We start from the raw sequence: 27,180 nt of genomic DNA, 5'->3' as shown, positions 1-27,180 counted from the left end.
TGCTCAAAAATTTCTGCTTAGAAACCACCAGCCTCTGCATTCCACTTTCTCAGGAATGCTGATAAGGACAGGGAACCAATCTTAATCTACAGACAGATACCCTGTGCAAAAAGATATGGTCAGACTCTCTCCATAGTGATCAGTTATGATGGATATCTTGAAAGTACATCTCAAGAGGAGACGTAACTAAAGAAGTCATACTGTCTTCTATCTTTTTTAATCTCATTTAGTTGTAGAAAAATCATAAGTCTAAAGAGCTATAGAGACACTTATGGTTGTGTCCAAGAGCATGATAAATTCAAAGTGATTATAGAAATATCACTTCATATATGAAGTACGTAAGATTAGTGGATAAAACACAGGATTTGCTGAAGTTCATATTTTTAAAAGAAACAGTCACCAGGAATCTCAAAATTATACAAGTGATAGGTTTTCTGGAATCCAGGAACATTTATTCCAGTTAAATAAAACAAAAAGTATTTTATACATACACGGGGCAATTGAGTATTTCTTACCCTAGTCCAGGTATTCTCTCACACTGGCCTGTCATTCCAGCTATCAAGTTCTTATGCAGCATCATCACTCCTTTAGGTCTCCCAGTAGACCCACTAGTATACATTACTAAAGCCAGGTCTGTGGGAACAGGTTTGCTTGGAGAGATGTCTACTACAAAGAGGGGGGAAGAGAAATCATTCACATGGGACTTTAGCAGGAAGTGATTGCTTCTTAGTTTGTCCAAGAGATGACATTGAAGCTCCAGAAAGAGTAAAGTAAGTTAACTGATCTGCATAAGAGACTGACAAACAAACAAAGTTAATGATGCTCTAGTGGTAAGCAGACCAGGAAAAAGGAAAAAAAGTGACAGATCACTTAGGGACAACAAGCACCAGCAGATTCAATCAAGGCAATAGGTTAAGTTGGAGATAGATTTGGCTAGAAGTGTAATGTCATTGTAGAGTTTCACTGGACAAACCTAATGAAGTTCTAGTGAAACCCTTTACGATAATGCCTGGGAGAAGTGCAGAAGAAGCTCATACTTTGGAGTGATGAGGAACAAACTCGTATCAAGTTTTCTACTAGTAACAGCTTTAAAGCCAGGGCTGTAGAGGCTAAAACACCTGGTTTGTGGGGGGTTTTTTTCTTTTTTTTTTTTTCTTTTGAAGTCAGGATGCCTTGAAAAATCTCACTTGGTGGAAAAGTGAGTTTTACAGACCCAGAAGCCAGTCTGTATTGAGCTAATAAACGTATGAAAATAAATTAAACTTGTTTTAACTCAGTTTGCTGCCTTGACATTTATTCTCTTTTGTCCTGGTTATGGTGAAAACCCATAACCCTCAGGCTGATGACTTTGCAGCAGAAAGGGGAGCAAAGGTGGGAGTGGGAGGACATTTAGGGGCAGGGCCGGCTCCAGGCACCAGCTCAGCAAGCAGGTGCCTGGGGCGGCATGTCGGGCTCTTCGGTGGCAAGTCCCTCGGTCGGAATTGCTGCCGAAGAAGAAAGTGGCGCGGTGGAGCTGCTGCCGATCGTGTGGGGGGGGGGGGGGAGGCGGCGCTTGGAGCAGCAAAAACCCTGGAGCTGGCCCTGTTTAGGGGAACTCTCCAAAAAAAAAAAAAAAAAAAAAAAAAAAAAAACCCCCAACCCTTACCTCTAGCCCTTTGGGCTGGCAACAAGTTCAAGAAATCAGCAGCTTACCACAGAGTAAGCAGCTCTACTGAACGTGTACTTTCTTGCATAAGCCTCCAGTTCCTGCCAACCAACTCCTTTAACTGTTCACATCTTCTCCTTTCCAGTAGCACAGAGGAGCTGGGTGGCAGGAAGCAAATCCTCATAATTGCTCACTTCTTCCTTATGGAAGCTGGTTTCTCACTCCAGCCAGCCAATTATAGTTCTCAGTGACTGGAGGAGGGAGGAGTCCAGTGCTTATCACCCTGGCCTTAGGGGGCTTCTAGCTACAAAATTGGTCAGTAAGGCTTTTCTAAAACAAATGCTTGTCCCTGTCATCAGGAAAGAGAAGAAAAAAAAGTGATGGGAGTTTTTAAAATGTTCATTAAAAAACAAAACAAAAACAAATAGCCACGCCTGACCTTAATTCTATATGACCTTCCCTTATTTTAGAAAGTGAGCTTAGTCAAACCATGCCAGTCACATTCTAAAATTAAACTGAATAAAGGAATATCTAAAACAAAATCCATTTGGGACAATGTAACATTAAGATAAAAACACTCAAATATTTTACTTTTAGTTTTCCACTTATTTAAAAACATTGAGTTGGACTGGTAATTTTTCTACAGTAAAATGCCAGTTCCTTTTTAGATTAAATGGACATACTTCACCACCACTACATATCCCTCCAAATCAAGTTCAATCACTTACTGGACTGCTTGGGTAATCCTGATTTGGTTCACTTACAATTTTCTGGTTTGGCTCCTAATTCTTCTACTGTCTGCATACTATGAATCTCTAGTCCTTCAGGGTATTCAGATTTATTGAGAGTCTTCTTATCCACATAAATGATATGTTTGAGACAGGGGATTTCTGACAATGCAGTCTGTTGAACAAAGAGGAAATTTAGTACTTACAGTACTGTATATTATAAGATTACAGTGAAATACAGTTGACAAAAAAAGTTGTTCCCAACTTACCTTAAGTTTACTCTCTAGAAGTTCTACACTGGTGATTAGATATGATGCTCCAGATTCATTCAGACCATAGGTTACGGCCTCTTCACCAAGGGTGGCATATAAAGTAACAACTGTTTTATAAATACAAGTAAGTTTAAGAGCAGAATAATACAAACCAAAAGCTTTTGAATGTATATAATTTAGTCAGCATTGGGGGGTGCTGGGGTAGGGGGAGAGACAGGGGAAGGAGTACTTTTCAGCTGCAATCCTTTTCCCCTGGGGAATAAAAGCAGCTTTTAGTTTTTTCCATGATGGAATTTTATGAAGCAAGGAGTTTATGGTAATGATAATAGTTGTATGGAAAAAGGAAAGTGTAATTTCAGTCATAAGATTTCACGATAAGCAACTGAAAACAAATCTGTGTTCTTTCCAGTTTCACACAGAGGGAGAAAAGACTTTGGGAGAGCTGAGTCCTGAGGATCTCCTATTTTTCTGCTTCTGTAAACCATTCTTAAAGCTTCATACCAGAGAAGAGCTAGACTGGGTTTCACATTTACTAATTAATTCTCCAAGAGAACAGTGTTTAGTGTAAGGATCACCTCCAATAAAGCATTAAAATAGGGAAGTAATACTCAAAAAATCTTATGAAGTAGTTAGGATTACTACACATACATCTACCTGACAAAACCACAAAAAGCAAGAAAATGAAAAAAGTTAAGACACTTAACACCAGGGCCGCCCGGGGGGGGGGGGGGCGGGCAAGAGGGGCAGTTTGCCCCAGGCCCCGAGCCCCACGGGGGCCCCCCACCAGAGTTTTTCAGGGCCCCTGGAGCGGGGTCCCTCACTCGCTCTGGGGTGCCCGGCAAACTCTTGTGCGGCCGGGCGCAGGAGCTTCTGCCGCTCCCGGTCTTTGCCGGCGGGGGGGGGGTCCTTCCGCTCCGGGGCGGAAGGACCCCCCGCTGGCGAATTACCACCGAAGACGGAGCGGGACCCGCCACCGAAGTTCAGCCCGGTCTTCGGCGGTAATTCGGCGGCGGGGGGCCCTTCCGTTCCGGGACCCGCCGCCAAAGTGCCCCGAAGACCCGCGGCGGGGGCCCCCCCTCCGCCGAATTACTGCCGAAGACCGGGCTGCGCTTCAGCGGCGGGTCCAGGAATGGAAGGGCCCCCCGCCGCCGAAGGCCCCCTGGCGCCCGGAATCCTCTGGGCGGCCCTGCTTAACACTACGTATCCACCACCACATGCATACATCTTACTATTACCACAGCTACTGTACTCCACAGACCACACACTACAGTCTTAATTATGTTTCCCTGTGAGTGCTAGCATTCCATCATCCCCTTTAATAGCTCTCCAGCAAACCTTCCTTGCCAAATCACTCTTTCCCCACGCAACCAACTATTGCAGCAAATATTCACAACAAATAGTGTTTGGGGAGGAGAGGTTCAATGAATGTAGAAAAATGAAAGGGGAGGGGGGCAGAATTCAAACTGCGCAGGGTCTGTGTTGGATAGAAGCGAGAGAGAGAGAGTGAGTGAGTGTGTGTGTCCTAACTGCTTCATAATGAAGTTTTTGGTGTATTAAATATACTCAGGACTGTGCATTTTCAGAAGTAGTGTCTTGTACATTGATTAAAGTAAAGTGGAGGGTTTAAACACGCCACAAGAATCCTCAGAAGCTGGTTTGCATATTTCAGCTACCATAACATTTCTCTGTTCCACCCAACATCCAGTCTCTCCCCTAACATGTCAAGTGGCAGAAGCAATCAATGAAATAGCATTTCTGCATGTTTCAGTTATGAGCAAAATTAGTTAGCCACACAGATTTGATAAACAAGTCAAAAGGTCCACATTCATTGCTCTTTCCTGCCCTCCAAAAAGTGAAAGTCCATTCTAAATTCTAAAAATACTTCTATAATAAGCAGAACCAGAACAAGTTAGTCTGGCTACAGCTGCTTGCTAATTTTGGGGATCGCTGCGATGCATAGCATATAGTTTATTAGAAAGTTGAACACAAATTAGGACTTTTCACTTTCTTCCAGAATTTTTTTAAACAAATGCTATCCCAGGAATATGCAGATGTACTAGACAAAGAACTGAACTTACTGTGAAGAGAGATTTCTAGAAATATAGTTAATGCAAATGCAACTTTAGCACTCACGAGGGAAGTTGTATTTGAAGCAGGTTTGTGCTGCAATCATCCACTCCGCTCGGGTCTCACAGAATATGGCAATGGTACTTTTTGGCTTTAGTCCTTGTGCAGCTAGTCCTCTCCCTAAGTGATCCACTCTCTGGTTAACTTCTTCATAGTTTAACCATCTATAGTTTCCTAGGATTAACTGGTAAAAAGAGAAGAACAGTTTTGTGATAATGACATTAAGCTGTTAGCATACATGTTTGCACCTATTCTGTGAGCTGGTGTGGAAAACGTACTAGCAAATACAATCTTTTTCAAAGTTAAAAATTGAGATGGGTTTCCTGAAGAAAAATACTAACAGCATGTATTATAGCGTCCTTTCTTGAGCTACAGTTAAATATCCAGTTTTACACCATAAAATGTAAACTGTAAAGAATGTAAAAGTGGCCTGCAATAGATACTTTATCGTTAAGACACAAAGCTTTTGATATTACAGACCTCAAGAATTCAAAAAACTTTAAAGATTACCTTTTTAAATACTTTTCCATTAGGCTGCATTTCATTCTCTTCACTCAATATTTCTCTGGTCCCAAGGCAGTCCTTCTTCCCAAACTTTGCTACAGCATGGTCAAACAACTTGTCCAAAGTGTCTGCTCCGGGAATGTCTATCGTTGCTAGTGACTCAAGATGAGTAACAGAACGGTACGGACTTCCGGGCTTGTCCGAGATGGGTTTAGCTTTTAAGCGTTTTGCCATAGCCTTTTTCTTCTTAGCATTGGTAAGAAAATACCATGGAATAAATACAAGGGCACTATACACAGATATTAAGAAGTACACAGGAAGCAAGAAAATGACATGTACGTCTAGTTTTAGTTTCATAGTGGATAGTTTAAAAAAGTTCTCTGTCCTTTGGATTCAGAGAATCTTGGTTCTCTGATGAAGGTAAGAGCAGAAGCAGCAATGAGTGGCAGTACAGTCAAGGAAACAACTGTAAGTGAAGCTTAGATAGCTCAGTTTTAGAGTAACAGCTAAAACATTAGTAACCTTTGGAAGTCAGACACCTTTGGGTGAAGATCACAGCCAAGCAGACAGCAGGAAAGAAAACAAAGAAAGTTTAACAAATTAGTGACACCAGGAATCAGTCCATTAGTTTCAATCCTTTATGATTTCACCCCAACATGCAGCAAGACCAAGGAGGCTGAAGTAACTGCTTTGAGAGGCATATGAGCAATTGGTTTTGAAGACTGAGAGGAATCTTTTCATTATTTGTTTTTTACCTCCACAAATATTTACTCTTGTAAGGTCCCCTTTCCTTGTCTCTGTTTAAATAATTCTGGTCTTTTAAAGTGCACTGTGTCCTTTATATATCAAAATATTGTGTTTCTAAGCTAGTTGAGCAATCCTAAAGTTGCAATCCTGAAGTTGCATAACTATGGTCAAAGGCCAGTAGCTTTTTTCTTTAAATATTTGTGCTAGGAAGATATGGTAGTACTGATTTTTTTTTATGACTTTCAGAAATAAATTTATATCAACTCCGTGTTCAGAATACAGCATATTTACTGAGACTGTTCAAAAATAAATAAAAACCCACACACTGTAGACCTAATTAATACACAAGCTCCTCTTCTGACATCACCTGGGTAACTGCTTTTACTTTAAAGCAGGCCTGAGAAGCTCTATTTGAATGTGCACAGCTTACACGGACTTGATTTGTGAGGCAATTACTTTAATACACAAATTTAAAGACTTCTAGAAGTCCAACTCATCTTTCATCATAAAACCAGAATCAAATCCTGAAGTATTTGACTGATTCCAAAGAAATCTCTCCCGAGCAGGCCTGTGAGAGGACTAATGGGTAGATATTTAAAAACACCCACAAATTAAATCACAAACTTCAGTCTCTTCAAATGAATGGCAGACGTTTATTATACTATTTGTCTTAAATGACGTGTTGATAATTGCATTCCAGTTACTTCAGTTGGAGTGTGTTTTGAATTAGCTTAGGTTGTACATAAAAAGCAGCAGAAATGCTAGGAATAAAGCTAAAGCTCCAGTGCATGGCAGTTAAACACCACACAATGTGATGAAAATACTGAGAATTCCCTTCTCAGTGTTGGTTTCAAGAGACAAAAGCATGCAACATAGCATAGTGAGTGAACCAGAAAACAGATTACAGCAGGCTAATGCAAACGTAAAGGCACAATTTCATTGCCTTACTCAACAAGCAGTCCCACTGAAACCAGCGTGACTACTTGTTGAGTAAGTACTACTCAGCCTGAGTAAAGGTGGAAGAACTGGGACCTGAGAATTTACACATCAATAGGAGCAAGGGTCAGTCTACTCAAGTCCCTTGACACATATTTGAGACTGAATGGATTGACATCTAACATACATTCTTTCCCCATTTTCAAATGCAAACACTGCTTTTTTCAGCAAGACCTGTCCTTTAATATGACAGAAGATCCGGAGACAAACTAGCAAACGTAGAAGATAAATATATCTAAGTATTGGTACCAAGATAAGTATAATTCTAAACTGGAATAAAGATTGTAGAAAAAGCATAGGCTGTCAAAGTTTTAATTTTAATGTGGATGTTTAAACAGCTTGTACAGTGCCCCCAACACAATGAAAGGAGTGATTAAGTTACGCTGTAAAAGGTATTTTCATTGTGTAAGTATATTGAAGAATTACAGGGGATAGCAACAAATGCTAAATCTATTAGGCACTTTATTAAGAATCCTTACATTTACTATAAGTCATACTTATCTGAAGCATATGGCCCAAAACAAACATTTTCAGATGATTTCTGTATTAACTACCAGTAATTTAAAATGAACACATATTCTACCTGCATTAGGGTTTTGTCTGGCACCCACTGATGTAATATATCAAAGTACTAGTTACCCTTGTAGGGTGGGCTTCTGTAGTTGGATTTGTATTCTAACATACAAGGAAACCAAGTTCTGCACACAGATGATCAATATTAACATTATTGCCATTTGCCTCTCATTCTCCTTCCAACACACTTTCCCATTGTTTATTATACCCACTATTGCATCTTGGTCTTAAATTAGATTGTCAGCTCTTTGAGGCAGGAACTGTCTTACTGTTTTTACAGCATCTAACACAATAGGCCCCTGATTTAGGCACTACTATAATGCAAATAAAATAATAATTAAAGTTTTAGTTCTTCCATGATTTATCAAGAAGTTTCACAATATACTAATTCATTTTTTAAACTCACTGCTATCAAGGTTATCTGCATATTTTGGTTTTTAAAAGATTATTGTACCAGAAGAGTAGACTGCAACTACTATAAAATGCCTGTTATCCAATTTCACATGTAATGTTTTGGATAAGACTACCCAAATCTAAATTTAGGGGTTAGATGTAATAATCCTGAATCTGATCTTTTGTCACACTTAAAAGGAAGTGGTGAAGGCTTGTCATCCTCAGTCATTTTAGCCACACATCTTGGATAAAAGGTATGATCTTAAATACACTGCTACCCCAATATAACTCAGTTGTGGGGAGCCAAAAATCCCTACCGTGTTATAAGTTAAATGCCGTTATATTGGGGTAGCAGTGGCAGGGATGCAGCGGTGATTTAAAGAGCCCAAGGCTCTGGCCACAGGAAGCCCCAGGCCCTTTAAATTGCTGGCGAGCCCCACTGCTGCAGCCCTGGGGTGGTAGCAGCAGCAGCAAGGCTCCAGCGGTGATTTAAAGAGCTCCGGGCTCTGGCTGCTGCGAGGAGCCCCGGCCCTTTAAATCACCAGCTCAGCCCTGCTGCCACAGCCCCAGGGTAGCAGCAGCAGCAGGGCTCTGGTGGTGATTTAAAGGGCCCGGGGCTCCCCACAGCAGCCAGAGCCCTGGACCCTTTCAAGCGCCGCCAGAGCCCCGCTGCTACATGCGAACCCGTGTTATATCGGGTTGCGTTATAGCGCGGTAGCGGTGTATCAGATGTGTTTCAGTGTTCTCTACCTCTGTTACTTTACTCTTATCACTTAAAGTTTTATTTAAACATTTTAGGCACCTAAATGCTGATAGAGATTTCAGAACATTTATTTGAAAGAAAAAAAAGCTGAGTTGACAAAATGCCTCTTTTGCCAGAGATCTGCAGTTGCTGCCCTTGCTTCTATAACTAGCAATGCAATGTTCAAGCCATACACACACACACTGCCATTTACATTCATGTTAAGGCAAAACATAGAGGCTGCATTTTGTGGAAGTTTCCAATCAGATTCAATGGTAAAAAGATGATGTTTTTAAATAGATGACTTAGCTAATTTGTAAAATATGTAGTAGTTTGAGAGAGACTTCCATTCTATCAAGATCAGCTGGAAATCCATAAAATGCCATAGAATTTGATGAAAACAGGTCCAAAAGAAAGAAAAACACTTGTAACTTTTTGCCTTTAACAAATAAATGTTAAGATACTTACAGGATGTCTAAAAGTAATGACTGGGTTTTCTTCAATGATGATTCGATCTACAGTAAAATGGGAGAGACGATGGGGGGGGGGGGGGAGAAGAGAGAGACTGATAAGATTGTGTACCAAGTTAAGTAAAAATATTAAGTGTGGAAACCAAAAATGTAACCTGCTATTTATGTACTTAAACAGTGAAGATGAATTCATGGTCTCCCCTATCCTTTTGAAAAGAAAGATGGTGTCACTACTCTTATCTTATATTTAAATGAATCAGAATAAGTTTTCACCAAAGTCACAAAATGTACGTTACTCACATTTAGTCTTGTACTTTGAACATGTACAGTCATGCTTTAGTCAGTACAGAGGGGTATGTGTGTGAAAGTTAACGACCTGTGATATGCAGGAGGTCAGACTACATGATAAAATGATACCTTCTGGCCTTAAACTCTGTGGAAATCTACTGAAATTACCCCTATGACCTTGTACCTCTGGCACATGATCAATCAGGTATGACTGAGCTTAAAGTTGTGAGCCATTAGAACATGCATCAGCCAGTCTGCAGGGATACAAACAACTTTTCAATTCCTGCAGCCCCCTCCCCCCCCCCCCAACTTCCAGGATGTATTGTAACCAGTATTGTATTGTAATAAAGAGGCGCCAGGGCTCAACCAATTATGTGCCAGTGCTGAAGCAATTTTTTTCCTTTCATAACTGACATAGCAAGCCAAGAAGTGCCAGGGAGGGCTATGAACTGCCGAGCCTGGAGGCGACGGTGCTTAGCCCTGGCACAAATTAAGCACTGATGGTAACCATAGGCAGGATACACTTATCTTAAAGGAGGGAGAGGGAAGCTGGGCCAGGCTGGATTGCCTCTAACCATCCCATGGTTTCCCACCTCTAACAACAGTGTAGTAAAAGAGATTTCCTTCTTCTGCCCCAAATGTGGTAGGTTTCTCTCAATATTATGTTTGTACAACCCCAAGTGTGGCTAAGATTTAGTCCTGCATCAGTGATATCTTTCCTATACCTATAAGTGTTATGACTTTAAAGTTTGTTCTCTCTCTTCAAGGATAGTTATTTTTAGATTAAAAATGACCTAAATGTTCTAACAGATTATTAGTTATAAAATTAATCTCCCCCTGACCCTTAGATAGTTGGATTCATAGGGCAGGTCTACACTACTAAGTTAGTCTAACTTATGTCATGCAGGGGTGTGAAAAAAGACACCCCCGAGCAACACAAGTTACAGCGACCTAAGCGCTGTCCACACCGGCACTATGTTAGCGGGAGACAGTCTCCTGCCACCGCAGCTTCCACCTCCTGCAGAGGTGGAGTAATTATGCTGACGGGAGAGCGCTCTCCCATCAGCATAGAGCGTGGTCACAGCTGTAGCACTTCTAGTGTAGACCTGCCTATAGTAACTAAGGCCTTGTCTACACTATAGGGAAAGTCTATCTAAGCTACGCAATTTGAGTCACGTGAATAGCGTAACTCAAATAGACGTAGCTTAGACCTACTTACCGCGGGGTCCACACAACACAATGTAGACAGGAGACGCTCTCCCATCGACTCCCCCTACTCTTCTCGATCCGGTGGAGTACAGGAGTCGACAGGAAAACGATGCATCGATGGTCAATTTAGCGGGTCTAATGAAGACCCACTAAATCGACCACAGATCAAATGCCGCATGTTGATCCCCCAGTAAGTGTAGAAAAGCCCTTAGAGGCTAATGGAAAAAGTCCCAATACTTAAAAAAACCACACACACACACACCCCACCCCCCATCATCTGATAGTTGCTAGAATAGCTTTTCTTTAAGCATGAGACAAGTACAAAAACACAATATATTGTGATTTAAAGGTCTTATTGGCACTTATGGGATGATGTATATAACTAAGGCTTTTCTACTCATCGATAACGTGACCATCCCAAACTCATGCCATTTAAACCTTTATACCGCAGCATATATTACATATAATAGACATCATAAACAATCGTTTCAGACCAGCAGAATGTCTAGATATTGATTTCATTTGGTTACAAAATGAGCCCTGGTGCCTGACATCTAAGCTTATGCTTTCATTATTTATTTTTCCATGCGTCATTGGGGGGGGGGGGGGGAGAGGAGAGCAAATATCTTGTGTCAGTGAAACCATCAAAGACATTCTCAAGGCAAGCCAAGTAGGGATTAGTACTAAGTATGACAAAGTTCACATTGTATCTTGGGGGCAAGAGGGTAATAATCCTTGTTTTATGAAAATGAGGACATTTTGTAATCCTAGGGGGCAAAAAAACACAGTAATATACTACATAGCATCACTTTAGGGAAAAAATGTTGTACTGTAAAACCTTATTAAGTGTTAATTTCAAAACCATTTTGACTACACACTATTTTGGAAACAGTATAGTGGAGCTGCAGTTTCTTGAGGCAGGAACTATATTTTCAGTGGAACTGTACTACCCTCTGTTTAAAAAGAAACTAGCACATTTTCAGTACTAATACTGTACAATCTAAATAACAAACCATGACCATAGCTATTGTCTGTTGCCTTCTGATAGCTATATTTTCAATGTTCCCATTGGATTTTCCTCCATGTTAGTCAGTTCATTGTTTCAATTTTGAAACAAAGCTTATTCATCAATATGCTAGCTGTTTAGAGGAGATCAGTTTGGGAGAAATTGTTACAGTATACTCAAAGTCTTCTCTCATAAGCCAACAGCACACTATATTACCAACTACAAGTTAGTTACAGAACTTTTATAGTTCAGTTGTCCAAATGCTTGGACAAATATATAGTATAAGTGATGCCATTGCTTACTTACATAAGTATTACCATCTATGGTAGGTAATAACTTAATAGTTACAACATAGACTAGCTTTGATGTTCAATTAAAAGCTTCAGAGACAGTTTTTGATATGCATCTCTTATTCTCTAGCAACTAAATCCTTCGAACAAAGCCTAAAATAGGGCATTAATTCTGGGACATCAGAGAGGCCCTCAATTTATGACTAATTTTTAAATAGCACACACACGGAATAAATGGCAGGCAAGAGATTTACTTTTTCCAATAATTGCTCTTAGTTTTATCATCAAAGCTTAAATTAAGTTGACAGTAAAAGAATGGAAAAAGAGGGGGCATAGATTATAGTGCTAGAAGCTGCGACAAAAACTATTCACCAAGGGTGAAATGTACTGCTCTAGATTTCAATAGTTAGACAGAGGAAGTAATATTTACTCATCAAATGTTTGCATAAGCAATTAGAATGCCAAAGTATAATTTTAAAAACTTATTTTAAGTGTCTTTGCCCAGAAATTTTAGCCTGTGCAATTTAATTGCAAGGAAGCATCAATTTAACAGTTATTTCCACTAGCAAGAGGTTTTTGTTAGTACAGAAACTCAAAACACAGAGGGACAACTTAACATTCAAAAGCATACGAATTGGGTAATGTGTATTAGTTCCTTGGTTATTTCAAAAGACTTGCCTATGTTTGCACTGATTGTAAAACAGAATAAATAGAAAAATTAATGTTTTAGATAAAGAAGCTGCATTTGCAAAAATGTCCAGCAATAGTGAAATAAATGGGAATAGTGAATATATGATAGTAAATCTTTTTAGTGAGGAAGTGGAGTGTGGGCTGAAAAAGCAGGAAGTATTTACTATTGTAAAGAAAGACTAGAATTTGGAATGTGTGAAAAAGTTAATTTAAATGAACACTTAGGGTGGAAATCCTGGCCCCAGTGAAGTCAGTGGCAAAAATTCCCTTTGACTTCAAATGGGGCCAAGATTTCACTCTTAGAATGAACATTCAGAGTTAAAAATCTTTTGGAAGAAGATACTGAAACCTTTCACTCACAAAGAAGTCAAATATGAATAACCAAAAACGTTTCTGGAATTTGTTTATCATTCAGACAAATCTATGCATTTTAGAGACCATGGTAAATATTCACAAAAAGGTTAGTGAAAAATCCAGATTTACACATTACAAAGATATAACAGAGCACATCAAATGAATGCAGAGGTTATTACCATGATCAATAGTAAATATTAATCTTGACCCCCTGGATTTATTCAAATACTAGAACTGAAAGTCTATTTTACTTTTTGGTTTTGAAACAATGATTCAGAGGAAGAAATTAAAGATATTGAAACAAAGATATTGCTGCAAAGAAACAACTGGGTTAAGCAAACAGGAAAATGCATTCAGTACACCAACTACTCACCAAATTTCTTTCCAAGATTATTACGGCTGTCTCTAGACACATGAATAAGAGAGCACTTATAAGGCAAAGAGACAAGCCCACATAAAAAACATTTGGAAAGTTTTACATATTATTTCAACCTCTATATGCCAGAAAGGATTATGAGAAAAATCAAGGGAAATGATTCAATGTTTATAAGTGATGTCAATGTTCTGTGAGAACAGACTGTGCCAATATTTATGCAACTTAAAAACTTGCTGGAAAATAAGTAACCAGAGACCAGTTTTCAAGTTTGTTCCTTTCTCAGACAGCTTTCTCCATATTTTTAGGTCATTGTGTCACTAGGCACACAAGGACAGGAAATGCAAAGAGGACCTGATACCTCTGCAATTCATTGATATGCTATCACAGTATGTTGCCTATGAAGGACTGATTTATAGTGTCATTTTAAAATTCCCTCACTAGATACAGTGCAGGATGAATAAAAACTTATGAATTTTTTTTAAAGTCTATTTAAATTGGATTTTTTTGATTTTGTTAAGTTTTTCTTTTTAAAAATAATCTGAATTCAATACAAAATACGTTAAGGCCTAAACTTATTATAATTAAGGCTGCGAGTCTGTCACAGATTCCATGACTTTCCAGGACCTCCATGACTTCTGCAGCTCTTATTTCTGACCTTGACAATACTGTTCTAACTGCAGGTCACTAAAAAAGTAATCTTCACTATATAATTTATATTTTTTCTGGTAAGGAAGGAAAGAAACCCAAAACAATTAATAAGGTCTCAGTTTGCTGACAGATCTACCTACTTGAACCGTTACTCCTGCAGAATCCTATTGAAGTTGGGAGAGAAAAATCTCCCTCTCAACTCCCTTTGCTCAGCCCATTTCCATAAGCTTAGTACAGGATTTGGTCTCCTATGGTATCTGAGTTGAAGATCAATATCTCTCACACACACACACACACACAAATGTTTGTGAGGCATCCAGATACTGCAGTGATGACTGCTATAGAAAAACCTGTAAACAATACCAAGGAAGTAAACTGTTTTAGGGAGTGGCACTCAGCACCCACATACATTGTACCACCAAATGATCCCAGGGGTCTTAAAATAATGGTTCAAGACTTCCAGGTATGTCCTGCTCATCTGTTCTTTAACCTCCTCAAGCTCCACTTGCTCATACGGTATAAGTCTCCAACTGGGATATCAAGAAAAATTTCCCATCCTTTCATATAAAATGGGACAAAATGCACATGAACACCCTCCCCCAAACAGAAATGATGGTACTATTTATTTTTTTGCATTCCAGTAGCACCTAAAGACCCCAAACCAGGGTTCGAACCCCCTTTGGACTAGGAGTTGTACACCTATAGAAGAAGATACCTGCCTCTAAGAGCTTACAATCCAGAAGGAAAAACAGATAAGACAAAAACAAAAAAGCAATTTGCCAAAAGTAGAATTACTTCTATTTCCCTTTCATCCTATAATTGCCTTTCCATGCTTCCCTTAGATCAGGCTGCCAGTCAGAATTCTTCACACAACTTGAACATCCACGTTCCCTCCCTACCCTTACAGAAAAACTCATCCTCATTTTCAGACACTTACAGAAAAAAACAGGGTTGAGGTGTGGGGGGCAGGGGAAGTGAGGTCCCCCAAGAATCTCCCAAGGCCTCTCTCACTGGTGTCCAGTCTCGAGTAGCGGGAAGTTTTAGATCACTTCCTCTCTCTGCAGCTAGGGTGCAGAGGAGGACATAGGCAGCCCACGTGGCCCAGCCCTACACCCATGTGCCCTGGGAAGTCATACATATCTGATGTAGTTCTTATGTCTATCTTCCACTAATTCAGATCAAAACCTAAACACTCAGACGTAGAGAAATTGGTCAGAGGATTTATGAACTTCCCTGGCCATACAAGAAACACCAGTTCCATAAACATGAATGAATTACACTTCTCCATAAACATATGTAGCCTCCTATCTTTATCTGTGATTGTTTCTCTATTAGAACATTCTTCACTAAAGCTGCTGGTCGATTTAAGCTATCCAATTTGAGTTATGTTAGTAGCGTATCTCAAGTTGACATAGCTTACATCTACTTACCGCAGGGTCCACACTACGCTATGTTGACAGGAGATGTTCTCCCACTGACATTGTACTCCACCTCAACGAGAAGCAGAAGCAGAAATCGATTGAGCGTGTTTTCGCTAGACCTGCTAAATCGATGCAGCTGCATCAATTGCATCAGCGTTAATTTAGCTCTGTCGTGAAGACCAACCCTCAGTAATCAAAGCAAGTTTACCAGTTTAACAAAACAAATCCACACACATTTCAAAACACCATGTACCAGAGAGGACACCAGAGAATGGAAATTATTTATGAAATGAGATCAGAGGTTTCAGCCATGGGTGTTATCCCTCACAGTGATCTCAAGAGGCAAGTAACAGCTGTATCATATTGCCATCCTTAGCACATTTTTCATTTCAGAGAGAAATACTGCTTGCTGATAAATGCAAAAATGCTTCCCATTATTGCTTCTGAAATCTAACTGGTTAACCAAAAATATGACTTGGAGAGTAGAGCACCCAAATCAGATAATACTTGGATTGGTGAAATGGGGCAGATCATCAGAGACAACAGTCCAAAAATTATCACAGATGAAAGCATCAGATTATCCACTAGAATTGGTTATTTCTATCAAAAACTAAACACTTACTTAAATTAAACTATTTCACTCTGTAGTAGGGGACCATTTGAGCAAGGAGGAGATGCAAACACCTTGAGGTAGATTCAGGAAAGCAAAAAATAGAACAATGTTGCATATAGAAAGGGGGCATATAAAATATGCCAAGGGAAATTTACACCTTAACACAGTTTAATAATTGTTTCTCCTTAGAAGAGAATATAATATGCTCTTTTTATTCTCAACCACCAAAATTATGCATTAAAATTTTAAAGCATTTAAACTTCTCAAATTAGTTTATCCTCTTATTCCAATTTCCTCATGTACATCTCTTCATTTGAGGCTTCTGAGTATCTGTATGTGTTTCTTGGTATCCTTTTGCTAGTAAGTCTTTACTTCCAACCATACAGTATTACTTTGACCTCAAATTTGACCGCACTTTCCACGTGTAGTCATGTTCTACTTTTACCATGTTACAGGAAAGCAAAAAGAATGAAAGCTATATTGTTATATGTAAGGTACTCTGTGCAAGTTCACACCATTCGTTTTTGGAATGCCTCAGATTAATATGCAACTACAAACTCGAAGCAGAAGTTTTAAACATGATTTTTAAAATGGCAATTCTAAATTCATACCAGTTCCAAACAACTGGATTTAAAATACTTATGGCATACAGAGAAGATTATTTCAACTGGCAGAGGGAGAAAGAAACCAGTGCAGAATTTTAGCATGGTTCCAAATTGTAAGTAACTTCTCTTTTGAAGAAACACTCCAAGTCGATGCAAAAATAAGATGTGTAATATTTCTATGACAAATATAGGCATGTAACTACATCTTGGAAAGGTAAATGAATACAAAGCATTACTTCTCTACCGTAGGAAGCTAGCTCTTGACCCAACACTTCAAAGGGAAAACGCAACAGATAATTTTGCTGATACTAAGGGCAGGGGGAATGTGATGTACCAGCTCTTCAAGCAGTAGTCTAATAAATTGTAAACTTACTTAAAACAAAACAAAAAAAAACCATAATTCTCCAGATAAGTGGAGTCCACTATACAATGTGTGCCTTTTCTTCAGAATTTTCATTCCTGGAAATAAGTACATAGTACAGTAAAAGCTGTGTTATCCGGCACTTTACCAACCGGAAAGCTCTATAAACTGGCATTTCTGATCTTCATTGAAAGTCCAGTTTATAGTCTGGTTGGCACTGGGCCGGCAGGCTCCCTACCTGGTTCCATGTGGCTCCCTGGAAGCAGCGACATGTCCCTGCTGCTCCTAGGTGGAGGAACGGCTATGAGGGGTCGAAGTGCAGGGCGCAGGCTCTGGGAGGGGGCTCAGGGCAGACTGTTGGGGTGCAGAAGGGAATGCCGTTTGTGGCCAGTGGGAGCTGCGGAGCCAGTGCTCGGGGCGGGGGCAGTGCGTATAGCAACCTAGCCACGCCTCTGTCTAGGAGCAGCAGGGACAGGTTGCCACTTCCAGGGAGCCACCCAAGAAGAGTACCACCTGGATCCAGCACCCTGCACCCCCCTCCTGTGCCCCATCCCCCTGCCCAGAGGATAGATTTTACTTCAAAAGTTTAAAAGCCATTTAAAACACAATTACAAAATGTGAAAGCTCAGGCTCTGGTCAGTCTCCTGGTTCTGCATTCACCTGCTGAGCAGGAGAAATGAAGCTACCCAGATTAAGAAATTGATCAATTGTTCTCCATGTCCACTGGAGGTTGGTGTAATGGGCTTAATCTTCAAGCAAGGAATATTTAGGTTAGATATTAGGAAAAGCTTTCTAACTATAAGGGTAATTAACTTTGGAACAGGTTTCCAAGGGAGGTTGTAGAATCCCCATCATTGGAGGTTTTTAAGAACAGGTTAGACAAAAACAGGCCAGGAATGGTCTAGGTTTACTCAGTCCTGCTTCAGTCCAGGGGGCTGTACTTGATCACCTCTCAAGATCCCTTTCAGCCCTACATTTCTATGATCTGCTCATATATCACTCAAAAGTCATAATCCTGTGTTTGACAGTAATTTCAGCAGCAATTAGGGCAATCAGGGACAGCTAATTCACGGATTCTAATTATATATATTTTTTTTATTTTGCAAACATCCTTAGTAGTAAAGAGGGGTTAAGAAATACAGAAAATGAGCAACCGTATCTCTCCATACAGAAAACTTTGAAAACATTTATGAGTGTATAAGAGTGACTCTTAGATATCTATGTTTCCATGGTCCGATAGTTTTCATTACATTCTGGAGCATGCATGTCCAGAGTAAACTTAGGGCCTTGATTAAATATTATTCTACAGGGCCAAGACTAAAGTATTTACTTTTGGTAGTTTGTGCAATCAGGGTGACTATAGGATATCTGTATGAAAATCAATCAGTGATAATAAGGTGCTTATTCAAAAAGCTAAGTAGATTATTAATGAACTGTTTAAATATTGCTTACCCTAGTCTTCCAGCTCTTGCAGCCTGTATTCAAATATAATTTGATACTAAATATTTGTACATCATGACCTCACAGGTGTTTTAAATATTATAGTGAGAGGTGTATCAGAAGTGCCTGAAGTAGGCAGAAAATTCTTAAAACAGGATTTGAATATATATTACTAAGTGAGGTATGGGCTACATCTAAAATTAGGTTAACCTAGCTACATGAATTAGTGGTGTGAAAATGTCATACTCCTGAGAAACATACTTAAGCCAACCTAAGCCGCACTGTAGACAGTGCATATTTATCTGCTAAACCAGCAACTAGTCTGGCATATTTTTTCAGTTACTGATTATGACCAAATGCCCCCTTGTATTTACACCCTACATACTCTTGTAATAATCTTCATACAAAATATGCCTTGTGAGGTGTAGTGCCTCGATGTAGAGAGGGTATGATTGAGCTCCACCCTGTCAGTTTATATAAAACATACAGGCTGGTGGTGTCTGTGAGGACTTCAACGGTATTGTTGCGAATGAGCAGTAGGAAATGTTCTGCTGTCCAGATGGGTTCCCCATCCCACGAGGGAGGTATCTGTGGTGTTACAGTGGGATCTTTTTGTTGAAATGGAACCCCCCAAGCAGATGTTTTCCAGTTGCATACACAATTTGAGGGAGTCCTTCGCTCTGCCGAGCATAGTGAGCCGTTTGTGGAGGGAATGCTTGTGTGTTATATAGCAGGTGCAGAGCCAGGCCTGTAGGCATCTCATATGGAGTCTGGCATGTTTGATTACGTAAATTGTAGCAGCCATATGCCCAAGAAGTTCACGCGAACCGTTTGCTAAAATTAGACGCCGGACAGAGAACCGGATGCTAAAGAGCCAGGCAGGCAGGGGTGAGCTGGAGCCGGTTCGCACTGGTTCCCGCGATCCCGGTTGTTAAATTTAGCAGCCATTTTAGAACCGGTTGTTCCAGGACAACCAGTTCTATAAGGGCTGCTAAATTCAACAAAAGCTCCGGCTGAAGCTCACCTCCCGCTCCTCTCCTGCTCCGCCCCCTTCTCCTCCCCCTCCCCTGCTTCCCGCGAATCAGGTGTTCGCGGGAAGCCTGAACAGGAGGAAGGGAGGCAGGCAGGTAAGCAAGCGGGGCTCGGCTCCTGCCCTGGGGTCCGCGGGGGGCGCGGGCGGGGCTCGGCTCCTGCCCCAGGGTCCGCGGGTCTGGTCGCGGCGCAGCGGGCTCGGCTCCTGCCGTGGGGGGCACGGGCGGGGCTCCGCTCCTGCTCCGGGGTCCGCGGCCTGGTCCGGCGGTGCAGCGGGGCTCGGCTCCTGCCGGGGGGGGCGCGGGCGGGGCTCGGCTCCTGCCCCGGGGTCCAGGTCCGCGGCCTGGCGGCGGAGCTTGGCTCCGGGTCTGTGGCCCAGCGGCGGGCGGGCAGGGCTCGGCTCCGGCCCCAGGGTCCGCAGCTGGGGCTCAGCTCCTGTCCCAGGGTCCAGGTCCGCAGCCCGGCGGCGGAGCTTGGCTCCGGGTCCGTGGCCCAGCGACGGGCGTGGGCGGGGCTCGGCTCCTGCCCCGGGGTCCGCGGCCGGGTCCGGCTGGGCGGCACAGCAGGGCTCCTGTCCCGGCGTCTGCGGCCGGTCTGGCTGGGCGGCGCGGCTCCTGCCCCAGTGTCCGGGTCCCAGCCCCAGCCCAGCTGGGACCCTATCTCCAGGCAGCAAGGTAAGGGGAGCAGGGAGGGCGTGATGGATAGAGGGCAGGGGAGTTCGGGGGGTGGATTAGTGTTGGAGCAGTCAGAGGGCAGGGAACAGGGGGACTGAATGGGGGTAAGGGTCGGGGGGGAGTCAGAAAGGAGCAGGGGTTGGATGGGGCAGTGGGGGGCAGTTAGGGGTAGGGATTCCAGGGACAGTCAAGGGACAGAGAGAAGGGGTGGTTGGATGGGGTAGGGGTCCCCGGGGTGCCATCAGGAATGAGAGACGGGGTGGGATGGGGTGGCAAGGGGCAGTCAGGGGACAGGGAAGGGGGTGGATAGGGCATGGGGGCTGTCAAGGAACATGGGGGGGTTGGATGGGACAGGCGTCGGGGGGGGGGAGGAGGAGGGAACCAGTTGTTAACAATTTGGAGGGAGGAGGGAACCGGTTGTTAAAAATTTGGCAGCTCATCACTGGTTATAGCAGTTTGTGTGGCTTGTACTGCCATGTGCCGAGTTGGTGCTCTTATAAGGCAGTTGTCCAAGTATGGGAAGATCATTACCCCTAGCCTGTGGAGGTGAGCTGCGGTGATGGCTAGGACCCTGGAGAATACCCCTGGGGCTGTCGATAATCTGAAGGGTAGCACTTTGCTTCACATTAGGCCATCAACATTATGAGTACACAGGAATCTTCTGTGTGCTGGATGGTGACATGAAAGTAGGCGTCTGTCTCTCGTCCCTCGACCTACAAATCTCCTCTCTCTAATGCAGGGATTATGGTTGCCAGGGTTACCATTTTGAAGCGTTGCATCAGTACAAACTTGTTGAATCTACGTAAGTCCAGAATGGGTCTTCATCCGCCGTTCTTTTTCTGCTTGAGAAAATAACAGGAATAAAACCCTCTTCCCCTATGTTGGAGTGATACTGTTTCCACGGCTCCTAGTTACAGGAGATGGTTTATTTCCTGCTGCAATGGAGTCTCGTGAGAGAGGTCCCTGAAGAGGGACAGGGAAGGCAGGTGGGTAGGGGGAGTAGAAATAAATGGGATAGAGTAACCCTTCTGGATGATTTCCAGAACCCATTTGTCTGCAGTGATGTTGTTCCACACTGAGTAGTGTGATAGCAGATGGTCTCCAAAGAGACTGGAAGTCATCTGATAATCCAGCATAGGAGAAGATAGAGGTCTCGAGCCCTCGACTAATACTTCAAAATGATTCACGGGATGTTGAAGATTGAGATGTGGCAGGTTGATCCTGGTTCTGCCTGCATCTCACTTGTTTTTGCTTGCAGTTGTGATCATATTGTCTCTGGGGTTGGGAATATGGGGCAGGACAGAATCTTTGGGTATAGAATCTGCCCTATTTTTTCTTGTTCAGGGGAACGTAAATACCCAAGGTCTACAAGGTTGTTCGTTTAAGGTATGAAGAGATGGATCTGTGCTCTCAGCAAATACTTTTTGGCCCTCAAAGGGTAGGTACTCAACTGTGGCTTGTACTTTCCCAGGGACTCCAGAGAGGTGGAGCCATGATGTTCGACGCATGACAACTGATGTGGCCATGGATCGGGCTGCCATGTCAGCAGAGTCGAGGGAGGGCTGTTTTGGCAATTAAGGAGCCCTCTGCAACGTTGGCTTTGTATTGTTCCTTTGCTTCCTCTGGCAGTTGATCAACAAAGGATTTCAATTTGTTGAACAAGTTGTAGGTGTACTTTGCTTTGAGAGCTGAATAATTTGCTATATGAAATTTCAACAAGGCAGAATAAGATTTGCGTCCAAAGAGGTCAAGCCTTTTCCAGTCCTTGTTATAAGGTGTAGTTTTTGACTGGGGTTGTTTTCCCCTCTGGTGCACCACCTCTATGGCCAATGAATTAGGAGCCGGATGAGTGAATAGGAACTCAGCTCCTTTCGCTGGTACACAGTATCTTCTGTCTAAGCATTTACAGGATGGTGGGACAGTGGCAGGTGTCTGCCATATTATCTTTGCAGGGTCCATTATGGCTGAGTTAATGGGCAGAACTATCTTTGCTGATGGGGATGCCTGCAAGATGTCAGTAAGTTTGTGCTGGGTCTCTGGCAGCTCTGCTGAAGAGATGTCCAGGGATTCTGCAACTTTTTTAAATAAGTCCTGGAAGGACTTGAAGTCATCTCCTGTGGTGGGAGGTGATGGCATAACTGTTTCGTCCGGGGATGAGGACGAAATATGGGTGGGTGGCAGTGTATTGCCTTCAGGAGCCTCTTCTGGCTCCTTTCCCTCTTCCTCCTGGGCCTCTGATGGTGGTGGGTTCATGGGTGAAGGGGACCAGGTGGCCCTTGTCACCTGTGGATTAGGGGGTTTAAGGTTCTGGGCTCTGTAGATTGCCCACGAGTGCTAGCATGGCCAATTGGGTGGCATGACAATGGGCGGTGGCATCCATAATTGTGCCTGCCAGCTTTGCTGCAAAGGCAGTTGGTGAGAGAATCCCTGTTTCAGGGAGGAATGACAAGGGGTTAAAGCGGGGTCAGCAACCTTTCAGAAGTGCTGTGCCGAGTCTTCATTTATTCACTCTGATTTAAAGGTTTCGCGTGCCAGTAATACATTTTAACGTTTTTAGAAGGTCTCTTTCTATAAGTCTATATTATATAACTAAACTATTATATGTAAAGTAAACAAGGTTTTCAAAATGTTTAAGGACCGTCATTTAAAATTAAATTAAAATGCTGATCTTACACCGCCAGTCTGCTCAGCTCACTGCCAGCCTGGGGTTCTGTTCACCTAGGCCGGCAGCAGGCTGAGCAGGGCCTGCAGCCGGGACCCCAGACCTGGGTGGGGAGGTTTCAGAGGTCAGGGCAGAAGGCTGGGAGAGTGGGTTCAGGGCAGAAGGCTGGGATGGAGGGAGGTCAGGGATGAGGGCTTAGGTGGAAGGGGTGTAGGGCAGAAGGCTGGGTGTGTGTGGGGGGGTCAAGGGTCAGGGCAGAGGGCTCAGGGGGGGGGGTGCACAGCAGAAGGCTGAGTGTGTGTGTGTGTAGGGGGGTGCAGGGCAGAGGGATGAGGCTATGGAGATACAGGGCAGAAGGCTGGGTGTGTGTTGGGGTGGGGGGGGTTCAAGGCAGAGGGCTGGGGTGCTCGGCTCGTAGGGGTGCTCCCAGCCCCCTGCCCTGAGTGGCTCAGGGCTGGAAGGGATATGCCCTGTTCCACTCCTTTCCCCAAGGCTCCGTTCCTACCTCTCTCTGTCTCCTCTAGGGAACTGCCTGCACCCTGTTGCTCTTCCCCCTCCCCCTCTCTAGGGCCATCAGCTGATTGGCGCAGGGAAGGAGAGGCGGCGGGGCAGGAAAGCACCATTCTGAGGGAAGAAGCAGGGGAGAGGGAAGCTTGGTTGCCACAGAATCAAGCTTCTGCCTCCTGCCCCCACAGGGAAGAGCGGTGGGCAGGGGCGGCTGAGTGGGGCTGGGGGCCAGGACTGTGGCAGGCGGCTGCGTGCCACTCAACATCAGCTGGCGTGCCGTGTTTGGCATGCGTGCCGCAGGTTGCCGATCTCTGGGTTAAAGGCTTGAGTCATCCTCATCACTGGATAGTGGGGGTGCAGATCTAACAGGAGTGCCTAGTTGGCTCGGTCTTGGCCTGACTGGGGTGCCGTTGGTGCTGAACAGGGGGGTTCCCGGCATGGAGGAGATTGCCAGGTCCGCCTGTGTGGTAAAGGGTTGCAGTCCCTGGAAGCTCAGTGCCATGTATGGCACCGTAGTATGCACTGACGGTGCTGAGGTCTTGTTAGGCTATGTATATGCAGCAGGTGGCGCCATTACACTAGCCGGTACCGAGGAGTTCTTAGGCACAGTCGGTGCCAAGCTAGGGAGCTTAGCTTTAGCTCAGGGGTAAGCAACCTATGGCATGGGCGCCGAAGGCGGCACGCAAGCTGATTTTCAGTGGCACTCACCCTGCCCAGGTCCTGGCCACCAGTCCGGAGGCTCTGCATTTTAATTTAATTTTAAATGAAGCTTCTTAAACGTTTTAAAAGCCTTATTTACTTTACATACAACAGGTTAGTTATATATTATAGACTTATAGAAAGAGACCTTCTAAAAACATTAAAATTTTTACTGGCACGCGAAACCTTAAATTCAAGTGAATAAATGAAGACTCGGCACACCACTTCTGAAAGGTTGCCGACCCCTGCTTTAGCTCATAAAGCTGAGTGAGAGCCTGGCCGCATCAGTGCATTGGCTCCTGAGGACATCTTGGTACTGGACATTCCCAGTGCCTCTTGGTCCAAGGTTCTCAGTGCCATTGGTACCGGGGCAGATTTTTCACCAAGAAACTGCTCCTTTTTAGGAGGATCTCTCTGTGGCGATGACTGCGACCAACGTTTGGTCGCTTTCCTAGGTGCAGGGTCCTTAGCCACAATTTGGTGGAGCCCTTGTCCGAGGCTGTTGCTGGAGACGGTTGGCCAGGAGGAGTCCTGTACTCTGGGTCGGAGGCTGGCCTGAGGGATTTCTCCATTATTAATAATTTTAGTTGGCGTTCCTTGGCTGCCAGTGTCCTGGCAGATAATTTCTTGCAGCGTGGACACTTCTGTGGTATGTGGGTTTTCCCAAGACAGCGGCTGCACTGAGTGCGACCATCCGATACAGGAACTGATAGCCTGCAGTTCAGGCAGCGTTTAAAGCCAGGAGAGCCAGGCATGCCTGAGGAGGCTCAGGGCTATAGGAAAAACAGCCATAGTTCAGTCATTGTTGGCAGAGACCCACCGGTGGCGGGGGGAAGCGAATGAAATATTTTTTTAGTGGGTAAATAAGGACAGGGAATGGAGGAAAACCGACAAAAGGGATAAAGAAAAGTGGGAATGTAAACAGTTTACAAAATAGACAGGGGTGCTGTTGTCGCTCCGACTCAAGCCAAAGGCAGTAGAGAAGGAACTGAAGGACAGTTGACTGCCCATACTAAGTAGCCACTCACTCGAAGCGGTGTGAGACAGCTGCCGCACGTGCGTGGCCAACCAGGGCACTGCTACTACAAACCTCCGATTACAAGTGCAGGGCACCAAGACACCCACAGTGGAACAGTCACAGGGACACTCCTCAAAGAAGGTAAAGATTTTAGTCTTTTTCAACAGGATTCAACTGCACAATGATGTTCTCATAATAAAGACTTAGAAAATAACTAGCACCAAACAGTCAGTCACAAAAGACATCCTTTAGGAAAGAAAACAAAATTTATCAGTGTTGCCCTATAGTAACCTCTCTGGCTGAAGGGTGGATCATACTAGTAATTGAGAAAATGCGCCAGTCTGAGCAGCTAAATATGTAATATACACTGGCAAACATTATAGAGAATCCCCTCCTTATGCCATATTAAAGGATTCTGGATAAATTAATCCATTCTATGCTATTCATTTGAAACTATGCACTACAGCAGCATCTCCTTTTCACTTCAAGTATCTTGACAAATTATGACGCAAACTTCTTTTTACTTAGATGTCCAATTTTTCCCCTATTGTTTTGCAGCTACTACACACTGACTAATGCACAGTTTATTAATGACTAGTTTAAAGTCAGAGAGGAAAGAGTTGAAAGTGTTAGCTCATTTAAGACAGTAAACTGTGTCTATCTGGTTGTCTGAAATATCCATTTGTCTATCTAGTATTCATTTTACCACTGGGGAAAAGTGCTCTGTCACCATTTTTTTTTTCTTAATAAATTTACACTTTTACATATGAACACACACTATCAAGGAAACCATCAATCTTGCATTTGCATTTTTTACTTCCTGCCCTCTCAGATATCAACCATCAGTGTTATGGTGAAATGACTGTTTGATTTTTTGCCTTTGTTTTTTTAAAAAAACAGAGGCTTGTCTTTAAATTTTCATATTTCCTACACAAGCCACTTTTTAAAATTAAACACAAGGTTCTCCAGTAACAGTAGCCAGAAGCCACAACTCTATCAAGAGGAGTTATGTAGAATTTAAACGTGTTAGGTCTTTATTCTCCAAAAGAGAAACCCTCATAAGCAATGGTTAAAGAAGCCTGAAGTGTTGTTTGAGGCCTAAAGATTGGGTATTTGACTACCCAAGCTACTTAACTGGTGTTAAATACAAAACATCCCTTTCTCCCTACACTCAGATCATTCATATCACAGTGGCCTTCCATCTGCCTGAAGGATGAGATATTTCTCTAGGGTCCATAACTCTTTATCTCCCTTCTGTTAGTCAAGAAGAGGACCGTGGAAGTATTTTTTTCTTCCCTTCAGTGAGATCAGCACTGTGACACAGAGGCCCATCGGTGCCAATGGGCAAGGGTTCACCCTTCTTTACAAGCAACTCCTGCCTCAGGCCTGATACACCATTACACTGAATACACCAGTTTCATGGTATTTATCCAGCAAGGATAGCTCATGACATCTCTACTGAAAACTTGTAACTTATGACTACTCATAATCATTTGTAACATTTAAGGAATAATATAACTACTTTAAAAACTATGCCTTATGGTCTTGAAGTACAAGTCAGTCCCCAGGGAATCATATGTCTGGGTGACAGCCCCGTCAAGCAGGGGGGAGTCATCACCACTCTCTGACTAGCTAATTACGTAATGCATTGTGCAACTATCCACCACAGCAACACAGAAAAGTCAGTGGAAAACTATCAAAGAAACTATAAACACTGAAACCACTTAGAGTTTAAAAGGAACATAGACAGGGCATACTAAAAGACTGATTCAGTATATTACAAGGTGGAAAAAAGACAGTCTAGATCCAATCACTGAAGAGACATTTTGTTGAGCAGGGGATGATGTTGTTCATGAAAAATTGGATTCTGGTATCTGGAAAGCCAGCCAGATCTGCAACAAACTGAACTTTGCGGGGTGGAGAGAACCTATTTTATTAGATAGGAAAAGTAACTAAGTGTAGGCCCTCATTTGCATTTTATTATTTTCTTTTGTATTGTAACCATTTGTTTCTAGCAGAACATTTATTCTCTCTTAAATAAAACCTGTTTTATTATAAGTGCTCACAAATGCTGTGTGTTGCACAGGAGT

General features: G+C 42.9%; 1 protein-coding gene across 5 annotated transcripts in view; it reads right to left on the bottom strand.

The window, feature by feature from the left end:
- ACSL4 (acyl-CoA synthetase long chain family member 4) overlaps positions 1–27,180 on the bottom strand; it is a 56,238-nt gene that overhangs the window by 14,885 nt on the left and 14,173 nt on the right. The window contains exons 2-7 of one of the 5 annotated variants that reach the window (XM_039488507.1): positions 9,196–9,242; positions 5,283–5,815; positions 4,779–4,956; positions 2,643–2,752; positions 2,410–2,548; positions 516–666 (exon numbers count right to left, since the gene is read on the bottom strand). In XM_039488507.1, the coding sequence (XP_039344441.1) occupies positions 516–666; positions 2,410–2,548; positions 2,643–2,752; positions 4,779–4,956; positions 5,283–5,633 (929 nt within the window). In that variant the 5' untranslated portion in view covers positions 5,634–5,815; positions 9,196–9,242. Of the gene's footprint in view, positions 1–515; positions 667–2,409; positions 2,549–2,642; positions 2,753–4,778; positions 4,957–5,282; positions 6,016–9,195; positions 9,243–27,180 lie in introns of those variants that run through there. The other 4 variants (XM_039488509.1, XM_039488510.1, XM_039488511.1 and 1 more) reach the window with 4 other exon arrangements.

The sequence above is a fragment of the Mauremys reevesii genome, linkage group 9 (genome assembly GCF_016161935.1).
Source record: "Mauremys reevesii isolate NIE-2019 linkage group 9, ASM1616193v1, whole genome shotgun sequence".
In the NCBI taxonomy this organism is placed as follows: Eukaryota; Metazoa; Chordata; order Testudines; family Geoemydidae; genus Mauremys; species Mauremys reevesii.
Note: the sequence above shows the minus strand (reverse complement) of the source record. Positions and strands in the feature narration are given on the sequence as shown.